Source organism: Leptonychotes weddellii, chromosome 16 (genome assembly GCF_054177405.1).
Source record: "Leptonychotes weddellii isolate Sample4059 chromosome 16, ASM5417740v2, whole genome shotgun sequence".
Classification (NCBI taxonomy): Eukaryota; Metazoa; Chordata; class Mammalia; order Carnivora; family Phocidae; genus Leptonychotes; species Leptonychotes weddellii.
Window position 1 is genome coordinate 43614575 of NC_138384.1, and position 24596 is coordinate 43639170.

Sequence of the window (24596 nt, forward strand, 5' to 3'; positions counted from 1 at the left end):
AGACTGGGGGATGCAAGGTCCAGCACCAGGAGCTGGAAGGAGACAAGTCTGGGAGGGGGGTAACGGGGGGGGGGGGGTCCTGGCTCCCTGGCCTCCAGCTGGCCTCCCTGCTCTCTGCCCCAAATTCCTGGCGCTCTCTGGGTCCTGGGAACGGCTCGGTTCATGGAGTGGAGAGGGAGAGGGGTCTGAGATAGCCCAGCACCTCGGGGAGAGGCTGGGCTTGGGAGGGAGTCTCTCCTTGGCCCCAAGAGAGCCTGGGGGGGCCACTCAGCTAGGGCAGGGAAGGTGGGGGGAGGCCGGGAAGGGGGAGGGAGAGACTGGGGAAGGGGGAAGCAGTGGAGAGGAATTGAGGTGGTGAGAGAGACAGGAAGAGAAACCAAGGGCCCAGAGAGACCAGAGACAGACAGGAAGAGATGGAGACGAGAGAGACCAAGAGAGACAGACAGAGAGGAAGAGACCAAAAGAGACAGAGACATAGAAGTACACACACAGAGGGGCGCCTGGGTGGCTCAGTCGTTAAGTGTCTGCCTTTGGCTCAGGTCATGATCCCAGGGTCCTGGGATCGAGCCCTGCATCGGGCTCCCTGCTCTGCGGGAAGCCTGCTTCTCCCTCTCCCCTGCTTGTGATCCCTCTCTCACTGTGTCTCTCTCTGTCAAGTAAGTAATAAATAAAATCTTTAAAAAAAAAAAAAAGAAGAAGAACACACACACAGACAGAGACAGAGACAGGAAGAGATCGAAAGAGACAAACAGAGAAAGATACACAGAGAGACAGAGAAAGACAGAGAGAGAGACACAGAGACAATGAGAGAGAGACAGAGAGATAGGGGAGGAGGGTAGGGACAGAGCACAGTCCACGTTGAGAGGAAGACAGGGGGGATGGAGGGAGAGAAAGCCTGAACGATGGGCGCTGAGGAGAGGCGAGCTAGCCAGGACTCCGCTGTGGCTCAGAGGTCCTCACCCATCCCTGCGGGGGGACCCCCGCGTCAGAACCCAGCACAAGGTGCACAGGAGGGTGGTGCCTGGGTCCCTCATGGCCCTCTGCACACTGAAGCCCTCTCCTGGGTCCTCTGCAGTCTCCCAGGGTCTGGGGAGGGGGGCAGCAGGGACACATGCACGCGCGCGCGTGTGCACACACACACACACACACACACACACACACAAGCACACAGCCCTCTCTGAATTCCAGACCTCAGTTCTCCGGGTCTCTCTCTCTCTCTTTCCCATCTTTTATCTTTTTTAAAGATTTTATTTATTTATTTGACAGAGAGAGAGAGACAGCGAGAGAGGGAACACAAGCAGGGGGAGCGGGGGAGGGAGAAGCAGGCTTCCCGCCGAGCAGGGAGCCTGATGTGGGGGGGGGGACGGGGGTGGCGGCGCTCGATCCCAGGATCCTGGGATCATGACCTGAGCTGAAGGCAGACACTTAACGACTGAGCCACCCAGGCGCCCCTCTCTTTCCCATCTTTAACCTTTCCCCTTTCTCTTCCCCTTGTCATCTGTCAGCGCTCAGGGTGTCTGTCTCTGTTTCTCTCTCTCCATTGCCTCGGGTCCTGGATCTTTGCGGGATGCTGTTGTCGCCCCACCCCCCAGCAAGGAGCAGGCAGTGCCCCCCAAGGGAAGGAGCTGGAAGGCCTGTGCCTGCCCCACTGGGGCTGTGGCCAAGCCGAGCCTGTGGGGAGCAGGCAGGGGGCCCGGAGTGCCAGCAGATGGTACAGGAGAAATGAGGCAGAGAGAGATGGGGAGAGGGGGCACCCCATGGGGACCGAGGCCAGAAATGGAAGGCTGAGGTGGCCCCCCTGAGATTCAGGACTGAATATAGATGAGGCCTGAAAGACAGAGACCCACAGAGACATACACTTCGCGCGCACACACAAATAGGATCCAGAGAAAGCAGGAACCCAGAGACAGAAAAGAGGCAGAGATCCGGAGACAGGGGCCTCAAGAGACAAACACAAACATGGGATCCAAGCGAGAGACAGAGACAAAGACCCAAAGAGAGACCAAGACGTAGAGACATGAAACCCAGAGAGAGACAGAGACATGGAGAAGCATAGAGCCGGGAAACAGGAAAGAACAGAGACAGAGACCCACAGAGATGAGACCAGAGAGACAGAGACCCAGAGACAGGTATCCAGAGAAAGAGACAGACACAGGGATGAAGAGATGGTCCAGAGAGAGAGATTTGGAATGCAGATAGATGGGGATGGGGGTAAACTCTCCCAAAGACACAGAGATGAGGCAGAGATGCCCAGCCCCCTCGCCCTCTTCCGGGAGGGAGGGGGTGCTCCCCCCACACCCTGCAGCTCGTTTCCATAGCGACCTCCCCAGATCCTGAGGGCAAATATTGTCCTGGCTAGAAGCAGTGGGGCTGTGTTGACATAATCTCCTGCTGGTGGGGTGGGGGCTCCAGGGGCCCAAGAGGCCGGGCTGGGGAGCAGGAGAGCAGAGGGGCTCTCAGCCAGGGCCCTGCAGATAGCTCCAACTTCCCCCCCACCTCCCCAAAGCAAGGTGTAAACCTCACAGCCCTGGGAAAAGGAGCTGAGAGTTTCAACACTGCAGCCCTCGCTGCCCCCTGGTGGTGGCGGGCCAGCCCTGAAGCTCCTTTCCTAGCATCAAGAAGAGCAGGCTGGTCTGGGCATTTTCCTCCAGATTTCTAGAATCTTCCCCCACAGCTCCTGCTCTGGTCCAGGGCCCCTCTATCCCCAGTCATACCCCCCTTTTTTTTCCCACCTGCAACCCCCCCTCCCATAGGACAGCTAGGCAGCCAGAGTGATGATGCTAAAGCACAAACTGCCCCCATCCCTCTCTAGCTTAGAACCTGCCATGGCTCCCCAGTGCCCTCAGGAGCAAGCTTGGGCTCCCCTCCACGGCCTCCAAGGTGCTTGCTGAGCTCCCCAGCCTTCTCTCTGAGAAGTCCCAGCTCTTCAGACCCTTCCTGGGCCCTCGTCCTTTGTTCTAGCAATATTCTCTGCCTCAAGTGCCTCCACCCAATTTTTGTTTTGTTTCCCAAGCCTGCCTCAAAGTTAGCTCACTCACTCATTCATCCATTCAACCAATAACTACTTCCTCTCCCGGACTCTGAGCTCTGTGAGGACAGGATCCCGGCTCTCTCAGTGGCTTGTGGGACCCCAGCATCGCCCAGAGCAGGGTTCAGCCCAGAGCAGGATTCTATTCATTTTACTGGCACTTATTATGTATCAGGCCCTGGACTCAGCAATGCTGGGGGTCCCAGGGCCCCAGCCCTCCTGCCCAGCCCAGTCATAGACCCAAATAGAGAGACAGACTAACAGAAGGAGAGGGAGAAAGAGAAACACAAAGAAAGAAGAAAGAATCAGGAAGACAGGGGAAATAAAGCTGATGGAAAAACAGAATGTAGGATCAGAAGTAGGAGTAGCAGAGAAGGGAGGTCACTTGCTCAAGGTGACATAGCTCATAAGTGATGTAACCCATTTCCAGAGACATAAAGGGAGACAGAGAGAGAAGAGAGAGAAGTGGCCCAGAGAAGGAAACCTAGAGGCAGAGAGAAAAGAGGAAACCAGACTGGGAGTCCTGCCCTGTCCCCCCAGCACAGAGCTCCCTCTTCCCCATTCCCCTCCGCCCCACTTCCAGGCTTTTGACATCTCCCTGCAAAAGCACTTGTAATAAAACTAGCTCCATTAGCTGTACCCAAAAGCCACTGTGCTGAGCACTTGACAGGCCTGAGCTCACTGAACCTGCTCTTCTCCCCTGGGAAGTGGGTGCTGGAATGGCTCTCATTTTGCAGAGAAGCAAGCTGTTGGGCCAAGGTCACTGAGCTCACATGGATCCTGACCCCTGGAGGGCAAGGACTGACTCATCTTTGTGTGTCACCCCCTCCAACCCCCCAAATACACACACACACACACAAGCACACAACTCACCTGGCTGAACTCCTCTCCCTGTGGCTCCACACCCCTCCCCCAACACACAGACCTTGCAGGATCTGGACTCTTTGTTTCTATCAATAACACAGCCAGCTGTGATCAAAGAATGATAATGGCCCACATCTACTTTGCCCATCACTTTGAACTCATTATTGACCTTGGTGCCTTTCACAGTAGGTGTTCCCTGAGAAATGGATGGGAGCTGCTAGCATTTACGGGTGCCTATGTGTGCCTGCTACTGTACTCATGTGTGATTTACATCTGTGGCCTCACTGGGGCTCACGGAGGATACAGTAACAAACTACGAGCATCTCCCCACATCTTCGAGGCCCTACAGGATCTGGTGGGTCCATCACCTCCCTGGCCTCATCTACCTCCTGCTCTCCTCTGCCTCATCAGGCTTCTTGTTGCCCCAGGAATATGCCACACTCATATCTATCTCAGGATCTTTGCACCTACTGATTTCTCTGCCTAGAAAGCTTCCCCCGCCAACTTCATGCGTGATTGCTTCCTTGTCATTCACATTTCAGCTCAAATGTCACCTCCTCAGAGAGGCCTTCCCTTACCAGCTCCGTGCCTGTTTCTTCATCTGTAAAACGGTGGTGAAAATAGGGCTCGTGGTGAAGATAACTGGGTGTTTGACATGTAGTAGGTGCTCAATAAATGTTAGTTATTATTAGTTAATTGTTTTGTGTATGGTGGCTTACCTCTTCCGTCACCCTGCAAGATCAATGAGAACAAACTCTGGCACTGACTTGGTTACTACTGAAACTCCAGCACCTAGCACAGAGCTTGACACACTCTAGATGTTCAGGAAACATTTTTGTTACTCCTTTTTAAATCAGTAAACATTTTTTTAAAGCTTTTACTTATTTATTTGACAGAGAGAGAGCAGGAAAGCACAAGCAGGTGGAGGGAGAGGGAGAAGCAGGTTCCCCACTGAGCAGGGAGCCCGATGTACAGACTCGATCCCAGGACCCTGGAATCATGACCTCAGCCGAAGGCAGGTGCTTAACAACTGAGCCGCCCTGGCGCCCCAGTAAACATTTTTGAATGAAGGAGAGACATAGGCACAATATGACCGCCCACGTTTCAAACGTGGAAACTGAGGCTCAGGGTCACAACCAGAAACTGGTGGAGTCAAGATTTAAACTCAGGTCCATCCGTTTCCAAAGCCCAGGGCTTTCACGGTCTGCTTGTGTGTCCTGTAAATCTCTTCCCGCTTTGGGCTCTCTTGTCCTTCCTATACAACATGGTCTGGTCAAGACTAGGTGCTGACCCTCAGTGGGGACTGGGGGAAGGTGATCCACTATTCTTTAAATCCATTGTCAGGTTTTCTCTCCTCCCCTCCTCCCCCAACATCAGAGCCAGCACAGACTGACACTGCCAGCCTTCCCGGCGTCACAGCTGGGCCTATGTCAAAACCCGGACTGGATAATGAAGTTGCGGGAGATGAGGGCTGTCGGAGAGGAACCAAGGGACTGCGGATAAAAAAGAGGAAGGAAAGGCTGGGGAGCGATATCAGACTTAAACCCGGGGGTGGAGTTAACCCTAAAAGAAGGCAGGGTCAAGGGCCCTGGGCGAAGTACCATAGTTCTCGGATACCTCGCGGGCGGTGTCAAAGGCTCTGCGGGCAGGAATAGAACTTTAGCTCCAGCAGGATTCTGGAGGTGGAGCTAAGGGTCTGGGGGCGGGCCGCCATCTAATAAACAAGGACTCTAAGAATTAGAGTTCGAGGGCGGAGCTAGTGGATATCTAGGCAGATTTGGGGCTCTAGGGTCGGGCCCTGGTCCTGCGAGGGGGCTTTTGGGAAATTCAGTAAAAGATTGAGGAGAAGGTTTGGGGGTTTGGGGGAGTGTCTTCCTCTACCCTCTCTTCCTCTCAGAGCCCGGGGCTACGCTTCAGGCTGAAAAGCAGGGAAAGCCCGGCCCCTTCCAATCCTTCTGCATCCCTATTGGCTGAGGGGCCTGGGCGACAGGCTCTCATTGGTCCCGAACTGGCAAGGAGGGGGTCTAGGGAGAATACGCGCCGGTTGTGGGCGGGACCAGACGGTACCTAGGGGGATCTAAGCTCAACCAATCCCGGTTCAAGGATTGCGTTGGGGGGCCTGGCAGGGGGTGTCCCGACCCCCCTTTCTCGCCATCCTGGGGGATGACCCCGGTGCCAGGCCCGGCGCCGGCCGCCTGATGTCGGGCGGGCCGAGCCGGGGATGCTGGAACGAAGGGCGTTGCTATGGCAACGGGAGGCAGGGCCTGGAGGGGGGGACCGAGCCCAGGCTGGGGCCGGGGGGGCCGGCGGTGGCTGTGGCGGGGCGATGGCGGAGCGCGGCCCGGCCTTCTGCGGCCTCTACGACACGTCCTCGTTGCTTCAATACTGCAACGGTGAGACCCCTCCTCAGTTCCGACCCTGACTCCGCCCAGGGCTGGACCCATTTCCTCCTGCCCCAACCTCCTCCTTCCAAGTCCCCATCCTCGCCCCTTGCTGAAGATCCTCCCTTCTCCGCCCCGCCCCCCCCAGGAGGACCCTGACCCCAGAGCAAGGTCCCTGATCCCCAAAGCCCTGATCCCAGTCCCCCACTTGCCTCGACTCTCCCCTTCTCCCGAAGTGACTGGATGAAGAGGATGGGGCAGAACCTTCAGGAGCTTGGGGTCGGAGAGGATAGGCCTGGAGGTCTGGAACTCTGCCCTTTCCCCCCCTCAATCCTCTGGGACCCTCCCCCTTCTCCCTGGCAGAGGGACTGACAGATTAGGGGGAGGTGGGATTTGGTGTAGGCTTGTGGGCTGGGTGTGGGAGCAGGTAGGATGACCAGCCTACACTGTACCCCCAAATCCTCAGGCCCCACCACTCCTACCCATTAGGACTCATCCCTTCTTCCTAAACACCCCTTCCTTCTACCCAAAGGACCACTGTGAGTGTCAGGCCTAGATGAGGGGAGCAGGAGGTGAAGGAGGTGGAAGGGAGGGGAGAAGGAGAAGCCAGGGTTGGTCTCTGGGCAAAAGGGCTGAGGGTGGGGGAATGCTCAGGAGGGGGCAGAGGACTTGAGTTAAGGGGGGCTGGGGGGGCGGTCCAAGGCCTCAGAACGCAGCTGGCCTCTCTGGGTGGGGGCTTGAAGGACCAAGGTGAAAGCACCTCCATTTCACTCAGGGGGCTCTGAGAAGAGACTGTCTTCCAGTTTGGAGGCTCACTCCCCTGGTCACACTGGAGTTGGCAGAGGACCAGAATGCTTATTTTAGCCTCCTCTGACCCTCTAAGAGGCAGAATGCCTAAGCCTGGGTCCAGTGCCTGTTCTGCTGCTGCAAGGCTGTGTGTCCAGGCACAAGTAACTTCATCTCTCTGGGCCTCAATCCCCTTCCTCCTCCCCTCCTCCTAAAGTGGAGGTAATACCACCATTACCAAAGATGCCTGGAGCAGTAGGTGCCATAATAATAGTTAATTGTATTCTGGATTTACTGAGCACCGTACCATGAGCCAGGAAACAGTGCTAAGTGGACAGTGCTGAGTGCTTCGCATGAAGAGTCCTGTCACATGTAAGCTCCCTATAACACTATAAGGGGCCTCTCTCTCTCTCCCCCTCCCTTTTTTTGGGAGTGTGTGTAGTATTAGCGATGGTAGGTAAGAGGGGGCCTGGCGCAACGAGGTCATTGGGCCCTCCTGCCCCTTCACCTACTGACTGGATGAGTCTCCGCACACTCCCGCAGCCTCGGTTCTTAGTTTCCTCCTTTGGAAAAGGTGATCCCAGCAGGACCCTGAGAGTCCCTTCCCTTCCGGGTTCTAAGTCCTGACAGCTCCCTTCCTCCGACTTCGGGAGGCCCCCACCTTCCTCTGCAGGTCCAAGCACCGGACCAAAGAGGCGCTGGGTGGGGGGCAGGGCGGGCGAGGCCGGGCTGGCGATTGGGCCGCCAGGAGTGGGGGGGGGGAGGGGAGGGACGGACGGCTGCACTGCGGAGCCCAGCGGGCGGGCGGGGCGGCCTACCGACGCGGGACGGCAGGTGCGACCTCCACGCCCCGTCCCTGTTAATGATACCACCTTTACTTCCACCCCGCTGGGAGCCAGGTCTTCCTCGGTTGTTGCCAGCAATGAGTCTGGGTATGAGTGATCTGGGAGGGAGAGGGGAGAGGGACGGGAGAGGGACGCCTCAGTCATCCACCCCCTCCCACTTCGGGGAAAATGGGCTGGGGGGTGATGGAGGAGTTCTTTGGCTGCACCCATGGGCTGGAGAGGAGAGGGAGAGCCGAATCTGGGGCGTGGGGTAGAGAAGCGAAATAGAGAAGAGGAACAGGAGAGAAGCTCTGGCTGGGATGGAGAGTTTGGTTGTCAGATCCCCGCCCGCATCTCCCTCCCGTGGGTCTCCTGGGTCTGTGATGCGCTGCCTGCAACCCCCCAAGTCTACCGCCAGGGGCCGCAGAAACTCTGTCCTTGCAGCCTACTCTGGGGTTGAACCTCACGGAGAGGAGAGAAGGGGAAGAGGAGGGACCAGGCATGACCTTTTTGGCTTGGAAAGTCTTAAGAAACAGAAAGGAAACGTTAGAACCTGCGGTAAAATATTGATATTCGTCAGAGAATATTGAGGATCAATTCTAGAACGTTGGTGTCACTAGGATTAAGTCGGTGTCATTTAAAAAATATTGGTATGGGGCGCCTGGGTGGCTCAGTCGTTAAGCGTCTGCCTTCGGCTCAGGTCATGATCTCAGGGTCCTGGGATCGAGCCCCGCATCGGGCTCCCGGCTCCGCGGGAAGCCTGCTTCTCCTTCTCCCCCTCCCCCTGCCTGTGTTCCCTCTCTCGCTGTGTCTCTCTCTGTTAAATAAATAAAATCTTAAAAAAAAAAATAAATATTGGTATGGGGGCACCTGGCTGGCTCAGTCGGTAGAGTATGCGACCCTTGATCTCAGGGTCGTGAGTTCAAGCCCCACGTTGGGCGTGGAGCCGACTTAAAAAAAAGATACAAATATTGATATCACTCATAGTTAATTTAGCATCTTAGTCATAGAATCTTGAAATCAGAGCCGAGAGGCTCTTGACTGGTAGAATCTTAGAAAGTAAGAGAGGAAGGGACTTCCCTAAGGTCACACCTCCAGGGCGGGCAGAGGAGTGTGGGAGCACAGGTCTGAGAGCGGTGGGGATTTCCTTGTCCCTCGGAGCCGTCTTCCTGGCCAATCTGCGAGCGTCCTCGCAGGTTGAGGGAGAGGAAGGGGGGCTGGCTGGCCCCGCTTTAACTCGGGAAGGTGGCGGGGGGGGTGCGGGACGCGGGGGAACATCTTGAGCCTTGGAGTTCCGGAGTGGCCCCCGCAGCCCGCGCTGTCCTTCCTTCCAGATGACAATTTGTCGGGCACGAGCGGCATGGAGGTGGACGACCGCGTGTCGGCGCTGGAGCAGCGGCTGCAGCTGCAGGAAGACGAGCTCGCGGTCCTCAAGGCGGCGCTGGCTGACGCGTTGCGTCGCCTGCGGGCATGCGAAGAGCAGGGTGCTGCGCTGCGCGCGCGGGGAACCCCCAAGGGCCGAGCGCCTCCACGCTTAGGCACCACAGCCTCGGGTATCTTTGCTAGACCAGAGGGATGAGATGGGGAGAGGTCATACTCACTACTTCTGTCCTCTGACCACATCCTCTTCCTCTAGTGTGTCAGCTCTTGAAAGGCCTTCCCACCAGGACGCCTCTCAATGGCGCAGGGCCTCCGCGGCGCCTGGGCGGCTATGCCACCTCCCCATCCTCCCCCAAGAAGGAGGCGACCTCCGGGCGCAGGTAAGGCACGGAAGCCGGAGTCCCGAGCCTCCTCCAAGACCCTGTGGGAGACGGAGGCTGTTATACGGCGAGGGATGGGCTCAGGTGCTCGAACTCCAGCGATGGGAAGTGCCAGGAGGTCCTCGCCCGCCTCTCACACCGGCCTGCTAACCTCACAGGCTCCTAACTGTGTGCTCTCTCTTCGCAGTGCCCGCCGCTATTTGTCACCAGAGCGCCTCGCCTCGGTGCGCCGCGAGGACCCCCGCAGCCGCACCACATCTTCCAGCAGCAACTGTAGCGCCAAAAAGGAAGGGTAGGTGTCTGGGGTGGGGTTATGTCACAGACGGTGCGGCCAGGACCCCACAGAGGCATGGGAAAGGGGACGGGGAATTATCGGGTGATGCCCCAGGCCACGAGGTGATAACTTAGAGCGAGGCTATGTAGTTCCGAATGCGGGGACTATGACGGAGGCTTGGAGAGACCAATCTTGAGGGAGCATAGTCCAAGGGGAAGGCCTGGAAAGGCGCAGCCAACATCGAGGGGCGTGGTCAAGCCTTAAGAGGCTGCACTAGGACTTAGAAGTGAGTGGTTAGGGTCCTTTGGGTAAGCCACAATGGAAATCAAGGGGGAGCCAGGCTTGTGGGCGTGGCCATTAAGGTAAAAGAGTCTCCCTTGAATCTCAGGGGTGGGGCCGGGACAGAAGCCTCAAAGCAGTGTCTGCAGGGAATAGGGAAAGAGAGGCACGGGTATAATTGGGATTTGAGGGCATGGGCAGAGTGTTAGCCTGGGCAGAATCAGAGCCTGGGGTGGGGATCACTGGGCCCAATACCAGCTGGTGGCATGTCAGATGCAAGAAGCAGGGGCAGCGGAGTCGGACCAGACCAGAGGGGCGGAGCCACAGATAGGCGTGGCCCAACACCAGGAGGCGGAGCCAACCTGGAGGCTTTGAAGGGACTCAGCCCAGGGACTGGATCCCGATAAAGTGGTCGCAGTCAGAATTCCTGGGGGGACCCGAGGGCTCAGGGGGGAGCACTCAGTTATCAAGAGAGGAGTCAAGTCTGGGGACAGATCAGAAAGGGAGGTGGGTGTGACGGGGATGTTGGGCGTGGTCAATTCCCTGGAGGCAGGACCACACTGAAGGTCTGGGCGGAGTAAAAACCTGAGGATGGAGTCACGATGCTGTGGGCCTGGGGGCTGAACTAAGGCAGGAATTGGGTCAAAACCACACATTTCAACCCGACTCAAATAATAGCAAACACGTACATAGTGCTATGTGCTAGGCACAACTCCAGGCACTTTGCATGAATTAACCAACATAATCCTCGCAATCACCCCGCGAGGTAGGTATTCTTATTATCCCCATTTTTTTGAAAACAAGGAAACCGAGGCAGAGACTGGGCAACTTGTCCACACTACTAGGAAGTGGCAGAGGTGGGGTTTGAACTCAGGCAGACACTCCCGCTAGTCCTGTTCTCAAACAACACTCTCCCCCCACCCCCAAAAGAGCCTGGTGTCAGGACCCCACAGCCCGGGATCTGAGACCCAGTGTGACCGGCCAGCTCGCGGGGTCGGCCGCGGAGGGCGGGGCAGGGCGCGGCGGCGCGGGCGCCTCCCAGGGCCGGAAGCGGCGGAGCCCGTCCCGGCTCCACCCCCGGCCCCGAAGCTCCGCCGGCCGCCGCCATGAGTAGCTTTGGAGCTGGGTGAGACCCTCTGGCAGACCCCCTCCTCCCTGCACCCCCCGGTGCCTGGATCCCAGGTCTCCCCTCGCCCTCGCCAGGGATCTGGGCCCGCGAGTATCACCCCTTCCCGCCCGCCAAGGGAACGTGGAGACACGCCCCTTCACCGCTTCCCTTGCTGCTTGAAGTTTGGGTCACTGTGGGACTGGGGGTGGGGAGCGCTGGGAGCGCGGTGCTGATTAGGAGGGAGGGGTCCCTGGTGACTCCCGTCTTCCAGGATCGCGTCCCTGCCACTTCGTGCTGTGTGATCTTTGGCGATCACTGCCTCTCTGGGCCTGTGTCTTAGGCTCTGCAAGATCAACCGAGCAAAGCACACGGCCTGCAGAGAGGCAGCGCTCCGCTCCTTACGCGGCCCCCATTATTCATCAGAGACCTCCGGGGAGCGGTGCGGTAGGGGAGTGGTTTCTCCCCTTTTCTGACCCGTCTGCTAATTAGGGCGCTTTTTCTCCCCCTTTCCTGGCAGCAAAACCAAAGAAGTTATCTTCAGCATGGGTGAGTGGGGAGAGGGGGAGGGGCATGGTTGGGGATCGCTGGAGGTCAGGGGACCTGGCTTATGGAGCCTTTGCCTCTCTGGCCTCAGTTTCCCCGCCCATTATTATCTTCTTTTTTTTTTTTTAAGTGAAGCCCGAAGGGGAGAGGGAATAGGGGATAGGGGCTGGTGTCAGCGCCTGACCTCTGGGGGTGTCCTGGCAGAGGAGGGCTCCGTGAAAATGTTCCTGAGGGGGCGCCCTGTGCCCATGCTGATTCCGGACGAGCTGGCACCCACCTACAGCCTGGACACGCGCTCGGAGCTGCCGTCCAGCCGTCTCAAACTGGACTGGGTGTATCCTTTTGCTCTAATCCCTTCCTCCCCGCCCCTCATCCTCCAGTCGGGACGGGACAAAAGCCCTTCTGGAATGAGACTTTGGGGGGGACGTTCTTTGTGCTGAATCAGGAGGGACTTGTGGGCCTCTGTGGCCTGAGGGGTCAGGATGACCCTGGAGTCAGAAGGGAGCCAGAGGAAAAGCAGATTAGATGAAATGACCTTTTATGATTCACGAAGGCAGCAAATGTTTGCTGAGTGCCTTCCATATGTCCGATTCTCTTCTATATTCCAGGAGTGAACTGGAGCTCACCTTCTAAAGGGGGTTGGGGGGTGGGTGGGAGAGAAGGTACCAGAAGCCAGTGGTCAAACAAGGTAATTTCAGTTAAGTAGTAAATGCTGGGAACACAGGAACCCAAGGTCATGTGAGAGGAGTCACCGTGTTTCTCTGAGGAGGGGGCCTTTGAGCTGCACGAATTGAGCAATTAGGAGCCAGCATAGGAAGAACTAGAAGAAGAACGTTCCAGCGGGCACGGCAGGTATGAGGGTTCTGTGGCCAGAGCGAGCTTGGCATATTTGAGAAATTGAAGAAGTTGGAAATGGTGAAGAACCCTAGCAGAAATGGGTTGAAACCCCAGCCCAGCCTCTGCCTGGCTGTGTGACCCTGGACAAGTCACCTCACCTCTCTGTGCCTCAGTTGTGTCCCCTGAAAAATGGGTTTTGTGATCTGAGATTCATAAGGCTATGAAACAGTGTGTAAAGGTGCCAAGCTCAAAATATGTGCCTCATAAACAGGGATTGGTAGCATAGTAACTACTCATTATTGTGGACTTAGGTGCCAGGCACTGTTCTAAAGTGTTTTATGGATAAACATGGTGAATGATACGATCCTTCTCTTCTGTAGAACTGAGAATGTATTTGCACAAGCAGCAGCCTCCGAGAGCTCTCTGAAGCCTGCTGGTTGGGAATTATGACCCCCACTTCCTGGATGAGAAAACTGAGTCCAAGAGAGAGGACCTAGCCCTGTCCTAGGGAGTCAGAACAGTTCTGAGGCAAAGAATGCTCGACTGTGTGGCCCAGGCTTTTTCCAAAAAGCCCACTGGGGCTTGGGATCAGCATCCTAGGGACCCAGTCCCTGTCCTCTCTTCTCTCGGGCTTGGTTTCGGCTCTGGAGGAGGCAGGGTTGTTGGAGCCCAGGGTCTCTTCGAGACCGCTGGAAATATTCACGAGAATCCAAGCACACTAAGCTGTTGTACCAGCCTAGATCAGCCGAGGCTGCAGAAATCAGTGTGGGCCTCAGATGCCCCATTTCCAAAGTAACTGCAGGGTAAAGCAGTTTTCTGTGGGGTAACGATACATGGGTCAGCATTCATTCAGATTTTTTCTGACCGTCTGGGGCCAAGGGCTGGGCACCCAGTAGTCACCATGACATCCTGCCCTACTAGGGCTCCCTGTCCAGTGTGGGGACAGACTCCTTGACAGTGACAACCCACAGTGATCAGGGCTGGGATAGGGGAAACCAGAGGGGCAGCTGACCCAGCCTGGGGGTCAGGGAGGGCTTCCCAGAGGAGGAGTTATAGAAGTGAATGAAACAGCCCAGTCTTGGCCACTGTGGAACTCACAGTCTCCTTGGGGAATAGGGACAGTTAACAGATGAACCAGGTAATTAATGAGTGAGATGAGGCCAGTGGAGGAAGTGACAGCTGAGAAGAGTAGCAGGTAGAATGTACTAGGCAAAGGGAAAGGTTAGTGTCAAGGCTTGGAGTCATAATCTTGGCTTTTTTTTTTTTTTTTAAGATTTTATTTATCAGAACACTTCATCTAGAACTAATGATGTAATGTATGGGGATTAACATAAGAATAAAAAAAATAGAACTAAAAAAAAAAAAAAAGATTTTATTTATCAGAGACAGAGCACGAGCAAGGGGAGCGGCAGGCAGAGGGAGAAGCAGGCTCCCCGCCTAGCAGGGAGCCCGATGTGGGACACTATCCCAGGACCCTGGGATCATGACCTGAGCTGAAGGCAGACGTTTAACCGACTGAGCCACCCAGGCATCCCATGATCTTGACATTTTGAGGGACTCCAAGATCAGAGAGAGCCAAGGAGGGCAGAAGCCCTGTTGAGGCCAGAAAAGGCCCAGCCAGGCCAATGGGGGGAGCCACACAAAGTTCTGAACAGAGGAGTCAGACATTCCTTCATCAGATACTAAATTCCTATGTCTGCTCTGTCCCAGGCTCTGATCTGAGCACAAGGGATACAGCAGTGAACAAAATGGACAAAGATTCCTGCCCTCCTGGAGCAGATACTCTAGCTGGGGAGACAGTTAAACCGTGTGGGATTCTGATGAGTGTATGACGGAAACATGAGGAGGGGAGGGGAGGGGAGGCAGTGAGGGTGCATGAGCTTGCAGTTTTAAATAGCAAGGGCAGGAAAGGCCTCTCTGAGGAGCTGACAGTTGAGCAGAGACCCGAAGAAGGTGAGGGAGCCATGGAGGGATGAAGGGGAGGACGACTCAGGTAGAGGGAACAGCAAGTGCAAAGGCGCTGAGGTGAGAACAGAGAGGAGGCCAGTGTGAGTGGAGCCTGCCTGAGGAATGAGGAATCGGGCCCAGATCAGGCCAGGCCTCGTGCCTGGACTTTCGTAAGGATTTTGACTTTTGCTCTGAGTTACTTGGGACCCATGGGAAGGTTGGAGCAGATGTGAGCTAACAGTGTTAACAGGTCTTAACAGGATCCTTCTGGAGAGAGGGGGGCGGGGGTTAGATTGGTGTTCTGTGACTGCTGTAACAAATTACCACAAACTTGGTGGCTTGAAACAAAAATTTCTCTCACAGTTTCTCGGAGGCCAGAAATCCAAAGTCAAGGTGCTGGCGGGGCCATACTCCCTCCGGAGGCTCTGGGGGAGAACTTGTCCCATGTCTGTCTCCTGGCTTTTGGTGGCTGCCGGCAGCCCGTTGGGGCTCTTTGGCCTGTAGCCCCTCCACATCACTCCAGTCTCTTGATTTTCCTGTGGGTCCCATCCCACAGCCCCCGCGGTGTTCATGTCTTTTCCTCTCTGACTCTTTACAAGGGCACTTGTCTTTGGATTTAGGACCCACCCAGATAATCCAGGATAATCTCATCTTGAGATCCTTAATTGTATCTGCAAAGACTCCTTTCCCAAGTGAGTGGGAAGGGTTCATGCACCGGTTCCGAGGGTTAATATTTTGGTGGACATATTGCTGGGGGGGGGGGGGATACCATCACACACACACACACACACACCCCAGCCCCCGCCCCCACCCCCGTCGCCGGGGATCGGAGTGGAAGCAGGAAAACCTAAGCCCAGTTCTTGAGTCTGGCAGTCAGTGCGCATGTGCAATGTAAAACAGGCTCCTTGACCTGCCCCGGGCATCTCCAGCTATGGCTACCGCGGCCGAGACTGCCGGGCCAACCTTTACCTGCTGCCCACCGGCGAGATAGTGTATTTCGTGGCCTCCGTGGCCGTGCTGTACAGCGTGGAGGAGCAGAGACAGCGGCATTACCTGGGACACAACGATGACATCAAATGGTAAAGGCCTGGGAGGGGCCCTGCTGGGAGGGGCGGGGCCGGGCCTTTGCTGGGCCTACAGGCTGAACTGGGGGGGCGGGGGCGGGAATGGATTGCTTATCAGTATTTTAAAGGTCGGTGAATTCACTCAAATGCGTGGATTTTTCACTTCTTTCGAAAACTCCTAGCTGGCGCCCCAGACAATCCCACAGCGTGTTGGAGCCAGATAGAGACAGCCCGTTTAAATGGGTGCACTCTCCTGGCTACCAGTTGGGTCCAGGCCTGAGCCCTGCGGGTATTTGAGTTAGAGACCCCAGGCCAGAGTCTTGCTTCTGAGCCTGAGTACCCAGAACGTGCTCCCTTATTGTTAACGGGCAAAATTGATGTTTATTGGCTGAATAACTCACTCAACCAGCTTGTGGAATGAATAGCCCGGCCTTAGACTTCGGCCTGCTCTGGGAGGGGTCCTGGGCCGCCGTGAGCCCCCTCCCTCCCCCTGAGCCCTGTCCATCTGTCCTCTCTCTCAGCCTGGCTGTCCACCCTGATATGGTCACCATTGCCACGGGACAGGTAGCAGGCACCACGAAGGAGGGGAAGGTAACAGATTGGAGGGGGCGGCTCGTGGAAACCGGGGTGGGGTGGGGGTGGGGGCAGACGGCTGGGCCCCCCAGGTAACAGGCCTCTCTCTTCCTTGCAGGCACTACCACCCCACGTGCGCATTTGGGACTCAGTTTCTCTCTCCACCTTACATGTGCTGGGCCTGGGGGTGTTTGACAGAGCTGTGTGCTGTGTGGGCTTTTCCAAATCTGTAAGTTCTGCGCCGCCCTCCATTTGCCGCCTCACCTCCAAAGTCAGGAGCAAGCCCTCACCCCCACCTCCCCCCGCAACTCCCACAACTTTGGGGTGGGGCCACGCCTTCACTGTGACATCCAAGGTGTAGGCCATGCCCCCTGGCAGAAATCCAGGCCCTCCAGGCTGAGCCCCCATCTTTGTGACCTCACAGGGCTGCTCCGTTAGCCCTTGCAGGGGGAGGGGGGACCCACATGACCTGACTGTCCCCAGACAAACTCCTTGGCGATCTTTTGATCGGCCCATGCTTGGTTGTGTTTTTTGGCACCAGCTCTCATTCTCCAAAGGCCCTTTATCCCTTAGGTATCGTAACCCAGTGTGTAGGGCCTTGTGGTTCTCCGTGCCGGCCTGGATGGGTGTTGGCAGGATGGGCATTGGCAGGTCTGGGTGAGATAACCCCAGAACTGGAGAGTAAGCCTTTAGGAATTTGTAGAGCAATTGGACATTTCCCACCGCATCCAAGTTTGTGATTGGTGAGCTTTTTAATCATATTTTACATTTTTATCAAAATGCATTCTACCAAAGTATTGATGTGCAAGGGGTTGAGGAATAAGAAACAACCAGTCCTCCCCCCCCCCCCGATTATGTAAGAAGCACTGATTAGAGCCTCACGGATTTTCTGAGGCCCAGGGAGTCCTTTGAGAACACTTGGGGTGGGGGGGTGGGAGAGGAAAGCTAGTTTGTTGCCACAGTGTGTATGGGGACGGGTAAACCCTGCAAAATCAAACTTAACCTGTTTAACCAAAGGTATAAACACCCAACATTTTACCAACTTTGTCGTGGAATTTCATGTACATAAAAGTTACTCCATATAAGAGTACAGATTAGGTGGTGTCAGGATTCCTCACCGCATGGTGGCTGCAGAGAAAAAGCTGAGGATAAAGATGAATTTCTTTCTTGTTTTTTTTTTTTAGATTTTATTTATTTATTTGACAGAGACAGCAAGAGAGGGAACACAAGCAGGGGGAGTGGGAGAGGGAGAAGCAGGCTCCCCGCCAAGCAGGGAGCCCGATGCAGGGCTCTATCCCAGGACCCCGGGATCATGACCTGAGCCAAAGGCAGACGCTTAATGACTGAGCCACCCAGGCCCCCCAAGGAGATATTTCTTAGGGACAGGTCATTTCAAAAGGAAAATTCTAGAAACCCTTTAAAATGTGTGTCTGGCTGCTGGACAGGGAGTGTATTTGAATGTATTTCATATAATGTGGGCCAGGGGCTTTGAAAATCTTAAAACAGGCCTGCGTGGGAAATGCCCCTGTGGGCAGAGTGTTGAGGGGATGGATCCTGACACACCTTCTCTGCCTCCTTCCTCTCTCCTCCTTCTAGAATGGGGGCAACCTGCTCTGTGCAGTGGATGAATCCAACGATCACATGCTCTCTGTGTGGGACTGGGCCAAGGAGGGCAAGGTGGTGGATGGCAAGGTGGGGTGACTGTTCTCATCCCCTCTCCTTGGGGTACCTCTCTGGGACTGGCCTGAATCTCAGCGGTTAGGAGTCTGGAACCAGTGAGACTCACGTTTAAGTCCAGGCTTTACCATTTGGTGGCTGTGTGACTTCAGGCAAGAGGCTTGCCTCTCTGAGCCTCGAATGCCTCACCTGTAAAATGGGGATAATGGTAGCATCTTCCTAGTAGGGCCTTGGCTTTGATGTTGGGATACGGGGATGCTGGACCAGGCCCAACAGGAAGGTCGGTGCGAGGCAGCTACTGACCTTAGCTTTGCAGTGTCCAAAACGTTGACTTGCATCTCTGGGTGGTGGCCTGACTTCTAGATGAGTAATCTGAGGCATGGTAGAGGGGACAGCTACTTGCCTGAGGTCACATGCCTATTTTGGGCGCGGGGCAGGAGAACTGGGTTCTGGATGGGGCCCACAGTTTGGGGACAGAGACTTAGTGTTTGAGAGGCTGGGCTCTGGAGTTGATTATGGATTTGACCCTTCCCTGGCTGTGTGGCCTAAGGCAAGGGACGTTATCCCCTCTTTGAGCCTCAGTCTTCATCAGTGATGGGGGCCGCTAATGAGCCTTACCTCACAGGGTGCTGTGAGGATTACAGGAGTTAATGGGTGAAGCACTGAGCACAGCACTTGATGCAGAGTTGGGGCTCTCCAGGGTCTGCTGTTATGTTGACAAAGATGGCAATAATGCTATGCCGGCTGGCCCTGCCTCCTGTACTTTAGTTTGCCTGTATAGTAAAGACACAGGCAATTAGGGTGTGCAGTGCACAACCCGCACAGCTGTATAGGGCAGTCCTACGTGGGGTGGCCCTGGTGGCTTTGAGGTCCTGATTCAGAATCTCCCCCACTTCCCAAAGTGCTCCAACGAGGCCGTGCTGGTGGCCACCTTCCACCCCACAGACCCCACCCTGCTTATCACCTGCGGGAAATCCCACATCTACTTCTGGAGTCTGGAGGGGGGCGGCCTGAGCAAGCGGCAGGGCCTCTTTGAGGTGAGTGCCAGGGGTGCGGGGACGGGCTAGCCCTGAAGCAGGCAGGCAGAGACACCCAGGCAGACAACAAAACAGAGGGCCCCAGAGGGTTCCAGAGGGTTCTAGAGGGTTTCAGAGGCTGGAGATTATGGGGATGCTACAGTGTTGCCCGCCAGGGCCTCAGTTTCCTTATCCATACCGTGAGGATAATCCTCCTTAACTCTGAAGCCGAGAGGCTTCAATGGGGTGAAGAGTATAGCATCTCCTAGCGGATAGTAAATGCTCAGTAAGCAGTGCTATGCTTGCCGAGAATATGGAAAAGCACCGAGGTCAGAGGCCGACTGGCTGAAAGAGATGCATACCCAGACAGACAGACACTGAGCAGGAAGCAGAGGGCCTGGGAGAAGATGCAGGGGCATCTCTGACAGGGCTCACCAGTCTTTGGTGAGAATTGGGGCTTTCACCCCAAAAAGGGAGGCCCTGAGAACACTGGGCACAGATGAAACAGATATTGAAGAAAGGGTGGGGCGAGGCCGAGAGAGGGACAGAGAGAGGGTGGGGAAGGAGAGGGGAAGAGAGAGGGGCAGGGGCGGAGTGGGGGAGCCAGGGATGGAGAGGGGGAAAGCCGGGGACAGAAAGGGAGACCCGGGACAAAGAGGGGGAGACCCAGGGATGGGGAGAGGGGGAACCCGGGAACAGAGGACAGGGGAGAGCCAGGGATGGAGAGGGAGAGTCAGGGCAGAGAGAGGACAGAAGAAAAGTCAGAAAGGAGGCAGGAAGTGGGTCTGGGAGTGGGCAAGGGAGACAATGGTGTCAGAAGCTCTAGGCCACAGAGTGATCCATGGAGGCAGGTTGGAGATGGGATGCTCCACACTGGGCCTCACACCCAAAAGCGTGGAGGGGATCCCCTGGACCACGGTCCTGGATGCGGGGGGGTGAGCTCTAGGAGCCCCCTGCTTCAACAACCTTCTGACACCTTCCCCTTCTCCTCTACCCTAGAAACACGAGAAACCGAAGTATGTGCTGTGTGTGACCTTTTTGGAGGGTGGTGATGTGATCACCGGGGACTCTGGGGGGAACCTCTATGTCTGGGGCAAAGGTCAGTGTCACCCCTAACCCCCTTTGGCTGAGCCTTCCTCTGCCCCAGCTTGTGTGGAGCGTATGATAAAACAGTCTGAATCCTTACTTGCCTAATTCCCACGCCACCCTCCCATCAAGGCTCAGCTCTGGTATCCCCACCTTCATGAAATCTCTTATTCCCTACCCTTGTCCCCTGCAAATCCTGTGGTAGGGATCAAGTTTGAATGAAAAACAAATGAGCTGGTTAACCCAGGTGTGGGTGGATGGGTGGATGGATGGGTGTGTGGGTAGAGGGATGGTTTGTTCCAGAGCAGTGAATGAAGAATAAGGGAATGAGTGAATTGTCCTACTCAGTGAATGGAAGATTGAGTAAGTGAGTGCACTGTCCTCCTTGACGGCGAACGATGAGGTGAATGAGCAAGTGAATGAATGAATGGTTGTCCCAACCAGTGGGTTGGTGTGTTGTTGTCCCAGCAAAGGCCAACGGGGTGAATAAAAGCTTGCCCCAGCCTTTGCGTGAATTGTGAACAAAGAAATGAATGGGTTGTGCCGGCAGATGGACGGCATGAACCAATCAGTGAGTTTTTTGGCCTGGGTACGTTTGCTTTCATATACGTGATGCTCCTTATTCAAGGCTGCACTGAATATTATTCCCATTTCACAGATGAAAAACCATAGGCTCCTGGGGTGCCTGGCTGGCTCAGTAGAGCGTGTGACTCTTGATCTCCGGTTTGTGAGTTTGAGTCCCACTTGGGTGTAGAGATTACTTAAAAAAAAAAAGAAAGAAAGAAAATCTTAAAAACAAAACAAAACAAAAAAAGAAAGAAAAGGAAAAACCATAGGCTCAGAGAAGGGAAATGACCCAGCAAGTGGCCAAGCCAGGCACCCTGCCCCCCCGCACATGGGTATATGGGAGACAGGCCTGAGTCAGGTGTCTCTGTGACTGAGACTTAGTTGCCCCATCTCTAGTATGGGTATAATATTACCTCCATCACAGCATTGTTTGGAGCTTCCCTTGAGCTCAGACAGCTAAGAATAAGCTCTGAATCATTGGCGGTGTGTCTTTCCCAGCCGACTGTGAGTTCTCTGAGGGCAGAGACTGGGTCTGATTGATTTCCATATCCCCAGACCCACCCCTGGGTCTGTCCCATGGGGCTGCGGGGTGGGTGGAAAGACAAGTGGACAGGATGATGTATGTACATATGACACCACATCTGAGTTAAAGGATGGGGCCTGAGGAGGACTGTTTCTCTGAGTCCCTGTCTCAGCCTCCTCCCTCGTCCTTGGTCTGTAGTCTTGCCTCCTCGAATTCCATTTGTTCTCAACCAAGTGTAAATCGGACCCCATTCTCCTGCCAAACTCTTCCATTGCTCCCTAGTTCCCTCGAGACAACGTCCATTTTCCTCACTGAGGTCCTCCAAGGCCCCGCGTGGTCTGGCCCTGCCTTCCCTGGCCCCTTGCATGTTACATGTCATCACACCAGATTTCTTTTTGAAGATTTTATTTATTTATTATAGGGAGAGAGAGCATGTGCGTGCACGAGCAGGGGTGGGTGGGGGTGGAGAGGAAGAGGGAAAGAATCCCAAGCCGACTCTGTGCTGAGCATGGAGCCCAAGGCAGGGCTCAATCTCACAACCCTGAGATCAGGACCTGAGCTGAAACCAAGAGTCAGATGCTCAACCAACTGCACCACCCAGGCACCCCAGGCTAGGTTTGTTACAGTTCCCTAAATAGTGCGTGCTTTCTCGTCCTCTTTTCCCTTTGCACACCTTGTTCTTTCTGCCTACAGCACTTTTCCACCTTCTGTTCTCCTAGCTGACTCCTGCTCATCTTTTAGATCCTTGCTCAGCCATCTTCTCCTCCAGGAAGCCCACCCTGACCTACCAGGCTGGGTGTTCTCTATGGGATCCCACAGTCTCCTGGGTTTCCGCATCCTAGCCCCAACCACCTTGGGTTGCCACTGACTGGTAGTAGGTCTGTCTCTGAAATTGGACTGTGAGTCCCATGATGGCAAGATCTGACATTGTCTTGGTCACAACTGTGTCCCCAGTATTGCCCAGCATGAAGCTGGGCCCTGAGTATATTCAAGTAAGATAATTGTTGATTGAATAGGTTAATGGATAAATGAGTGGATGGTCAAAGGGACAGATGAGTGGATAGATGGGTAAATGGGTAGATGGATGGGAAAACAGATGGCGGATGTTTGGATAGACGGATGGATTGACAGGTGGATGAGAGTTGGATGAAAGAGGTGAATGGATGGATGAGAGTTGGATGAATGGGTGGGTGGATCAGTAGACAGGTGGATGGATGGATGAATGGGTGGATGGCTGGGTGGATGGATGGATGAATGGGTGGATGGATGGGTGGGTGGATGGATGAATGGGTGGGTGGATGGATGGATGGATGGGGGTAGATGGATGGATGGGTGGGTGAGGGGGTGAATGGATCAAAAGTGGATGGGTAGATGTTAGTTCAGATGGTTTAATGGATGGATGAGAAGGTATTGGAATAGATAGGTCGTGGGTGGGTGAATGGCTGAATGTAGAATTGAGCATTCAGGGTGCGCTCAGGGGCAGTACGGGGGCAGCCTCCCATGCTGATCCCTGCCCCTGGCCACCCCTCCTCACCCCCACAGGTGGGAACCGCATCACACAGGCGGTGCTGGGTGCCCACGATGGCGGTGTGTTTGGGCTCTGCGCCCTGCGGGACGGGACGCTGGTGTCCGGAGGGGGCCGTGATCGTCGGGTGGTCCTCTGGGGTTCCGACTACAGCAAGCTGCAGGAGGTGGAGGTGAGGAGGGGGAGAGGCTCCTATGAAGGTGAGGGGACCTCCCCCCACACACACCAGGGCTCCAGATAGACCCTCCTCTCCCCAGCTGGTCTCCCCCTACCCCTTCTCTGCGTGCGTCCTGCCCTCATCTGCCTCCACCCCCCACTCTCAGGTCCCAGAGGACTTCGGCCCGGTGCGCACCGTGGCGGAGGGCCGGGGAGACATGCTGTACGTGGGGACCACCCGCAACTCCATCCTGCAGGGCTCTGTCCACACGGGCTTCTCACTTCTCGTCCAGGTGAGTGCCTCTCCCACGTCTGCCCTCCTTCCCACGTCTCTCCATCTCTCTTCCCACTTTGATTTCTCACCACCTCCCTGCCCCATCCCTTTTCCTCTGGCCTGGCAAAGCCCACTCACCTTCCCTTTACCTGCACCCATAAACCCAACCCTGTCCCGGGACCCCCGCCCCAGAACTCCCTGTGGTCCAGCGAGTTACCTGCTGGCACACAGAGGGACCCCAGGACCCTACTGCAGCCATGCCACCCCCTGCCCCTCTGATCAGGGGTGCTGTCCATTTCTGTCGGTAAGTGCCCGGGCACGTGGTCCCACGGGCTGCACGCACCTTGGGCCACGCACCTCCCAGGTCCCAGCTCCCTGGATCTGGGAAGGCCCTGTGGAGTCTGCCCGTTTTTCTTCTTGCAGCTCGAATGCCCGCTCCTCCCTCCTGGCATGCCGAAACCCTACCCCACACCCAGTGAGCACCCCTTCCACCCACCCCCCCCGAGGGGCCGGATAGTATAGTATGGTGGTCGGGAACAGGAATTCTGCAGTGCGACTACCTGGGATCGAATCACCTCCCTGTCGCTCACTAGCTGTGTGACGTGAGGCAAGTGAGGAGCCTCTGTGCCTCCAGGAAATGGGCTAGTAACAGAGCCCATCTTCGTGGGCGTTTGTAAGGACCCATGAGTCCGTTCCTATTTAACATTTAGGATGGTGCCTGGCACAGAAGCCTTGGCCAAAATTACTCCTTGATCAGTGGTTCTGCTTCCTCCATTCCTTCCGTGCATTCTCCCTGTCCCAGGCTAGCTGAGATCCATGCTCCTGCTTTTAGATCTCCTTCTGGCTCTGGTCTCCATGGTGCATGAAGAAAAACAAGGGTTAGGGGAACTTTCTAGATGTCCCAAGGCCAAGAGGGGACCTTAGAGACCCCTAAAAACAGTATCAATATTACATATTGTTGATTATATAATTAATAGGTTAGTATATTATTAGAACTTTATTATTAACATTAATCGTTAAACTGATGTCAACAATTATCTCGTCACTCTTCATTGTTATTTCATAGTATATTAATAGGGTATGTTAATAATACTAATTATTAGTTTTATATAGTGCTAATTTCGTGAGCGCTTTGTACTAGCCTCGGACACTTTCCCATCCATGATTCGAGTGAGCACAGCAATGTCATGAGACACACATGGAGATGAGTCCCATTTTACAGAAGATTACACTGAGGATCCAGGGAGAAGTCACCTGACCTATCAGTCAGAGGGAGCTGAGGTCAGACTCCCCAGGCCAAGTACCCTCCATGGGATCTCACGGCCTTCTGGACACCACCTGACTCCCAGGGTCTAACTCCCACCCAGCATCTCTCTTGCTCCCCGCCACCCCCCCATGTACAAACTGGAGGATAGAGGTCTGGAGAGAGGGGCAGCATTTGCCTCGAACCACACACCGGGGCCGGGGGCTGCTCAGTCACAGCCTCCGGACACACTGGGGAAAG

At 55.4% G+C, this 24596-nt stretch overlaps 1 protein-coding gene across 1 annotated transcript; it reads left to right on the forward strand.

Moving 5' to 3' along the window:
- The first annotated feature begins 6098 nt into the window (after nt 1-6098).
- EML2 (EMAP like 2) lies at nt 6099-24535 on the forward strand. Its single transcript, XM_081807099.1, has 14 exons — nt 6099-6285; nt 9218-9436; nt 9520-9643; nt 9831-9935; nt 11822-11850; nt 12052-12181; nt 15561-15710; nt 16217-16286; nt 16387-16497; nt 17865-17960; nt 18848-18982; nt 19961-20060; nt 22680-22834; nt 22986-24535. The coding sequence occupies exons 1-14, from the start codon at nt 6114-6116 to the stop codon at nt 23607-23609; spliced, it is 2220 nt and encodes a 739-aa protein (XP_081663225.1). The 5' UTR covers nt 6099-6113; the 3' UTR covers nt 23610-24535.
- Nucleotides 24536-24596: the final 61 nt, after the last annotated feature.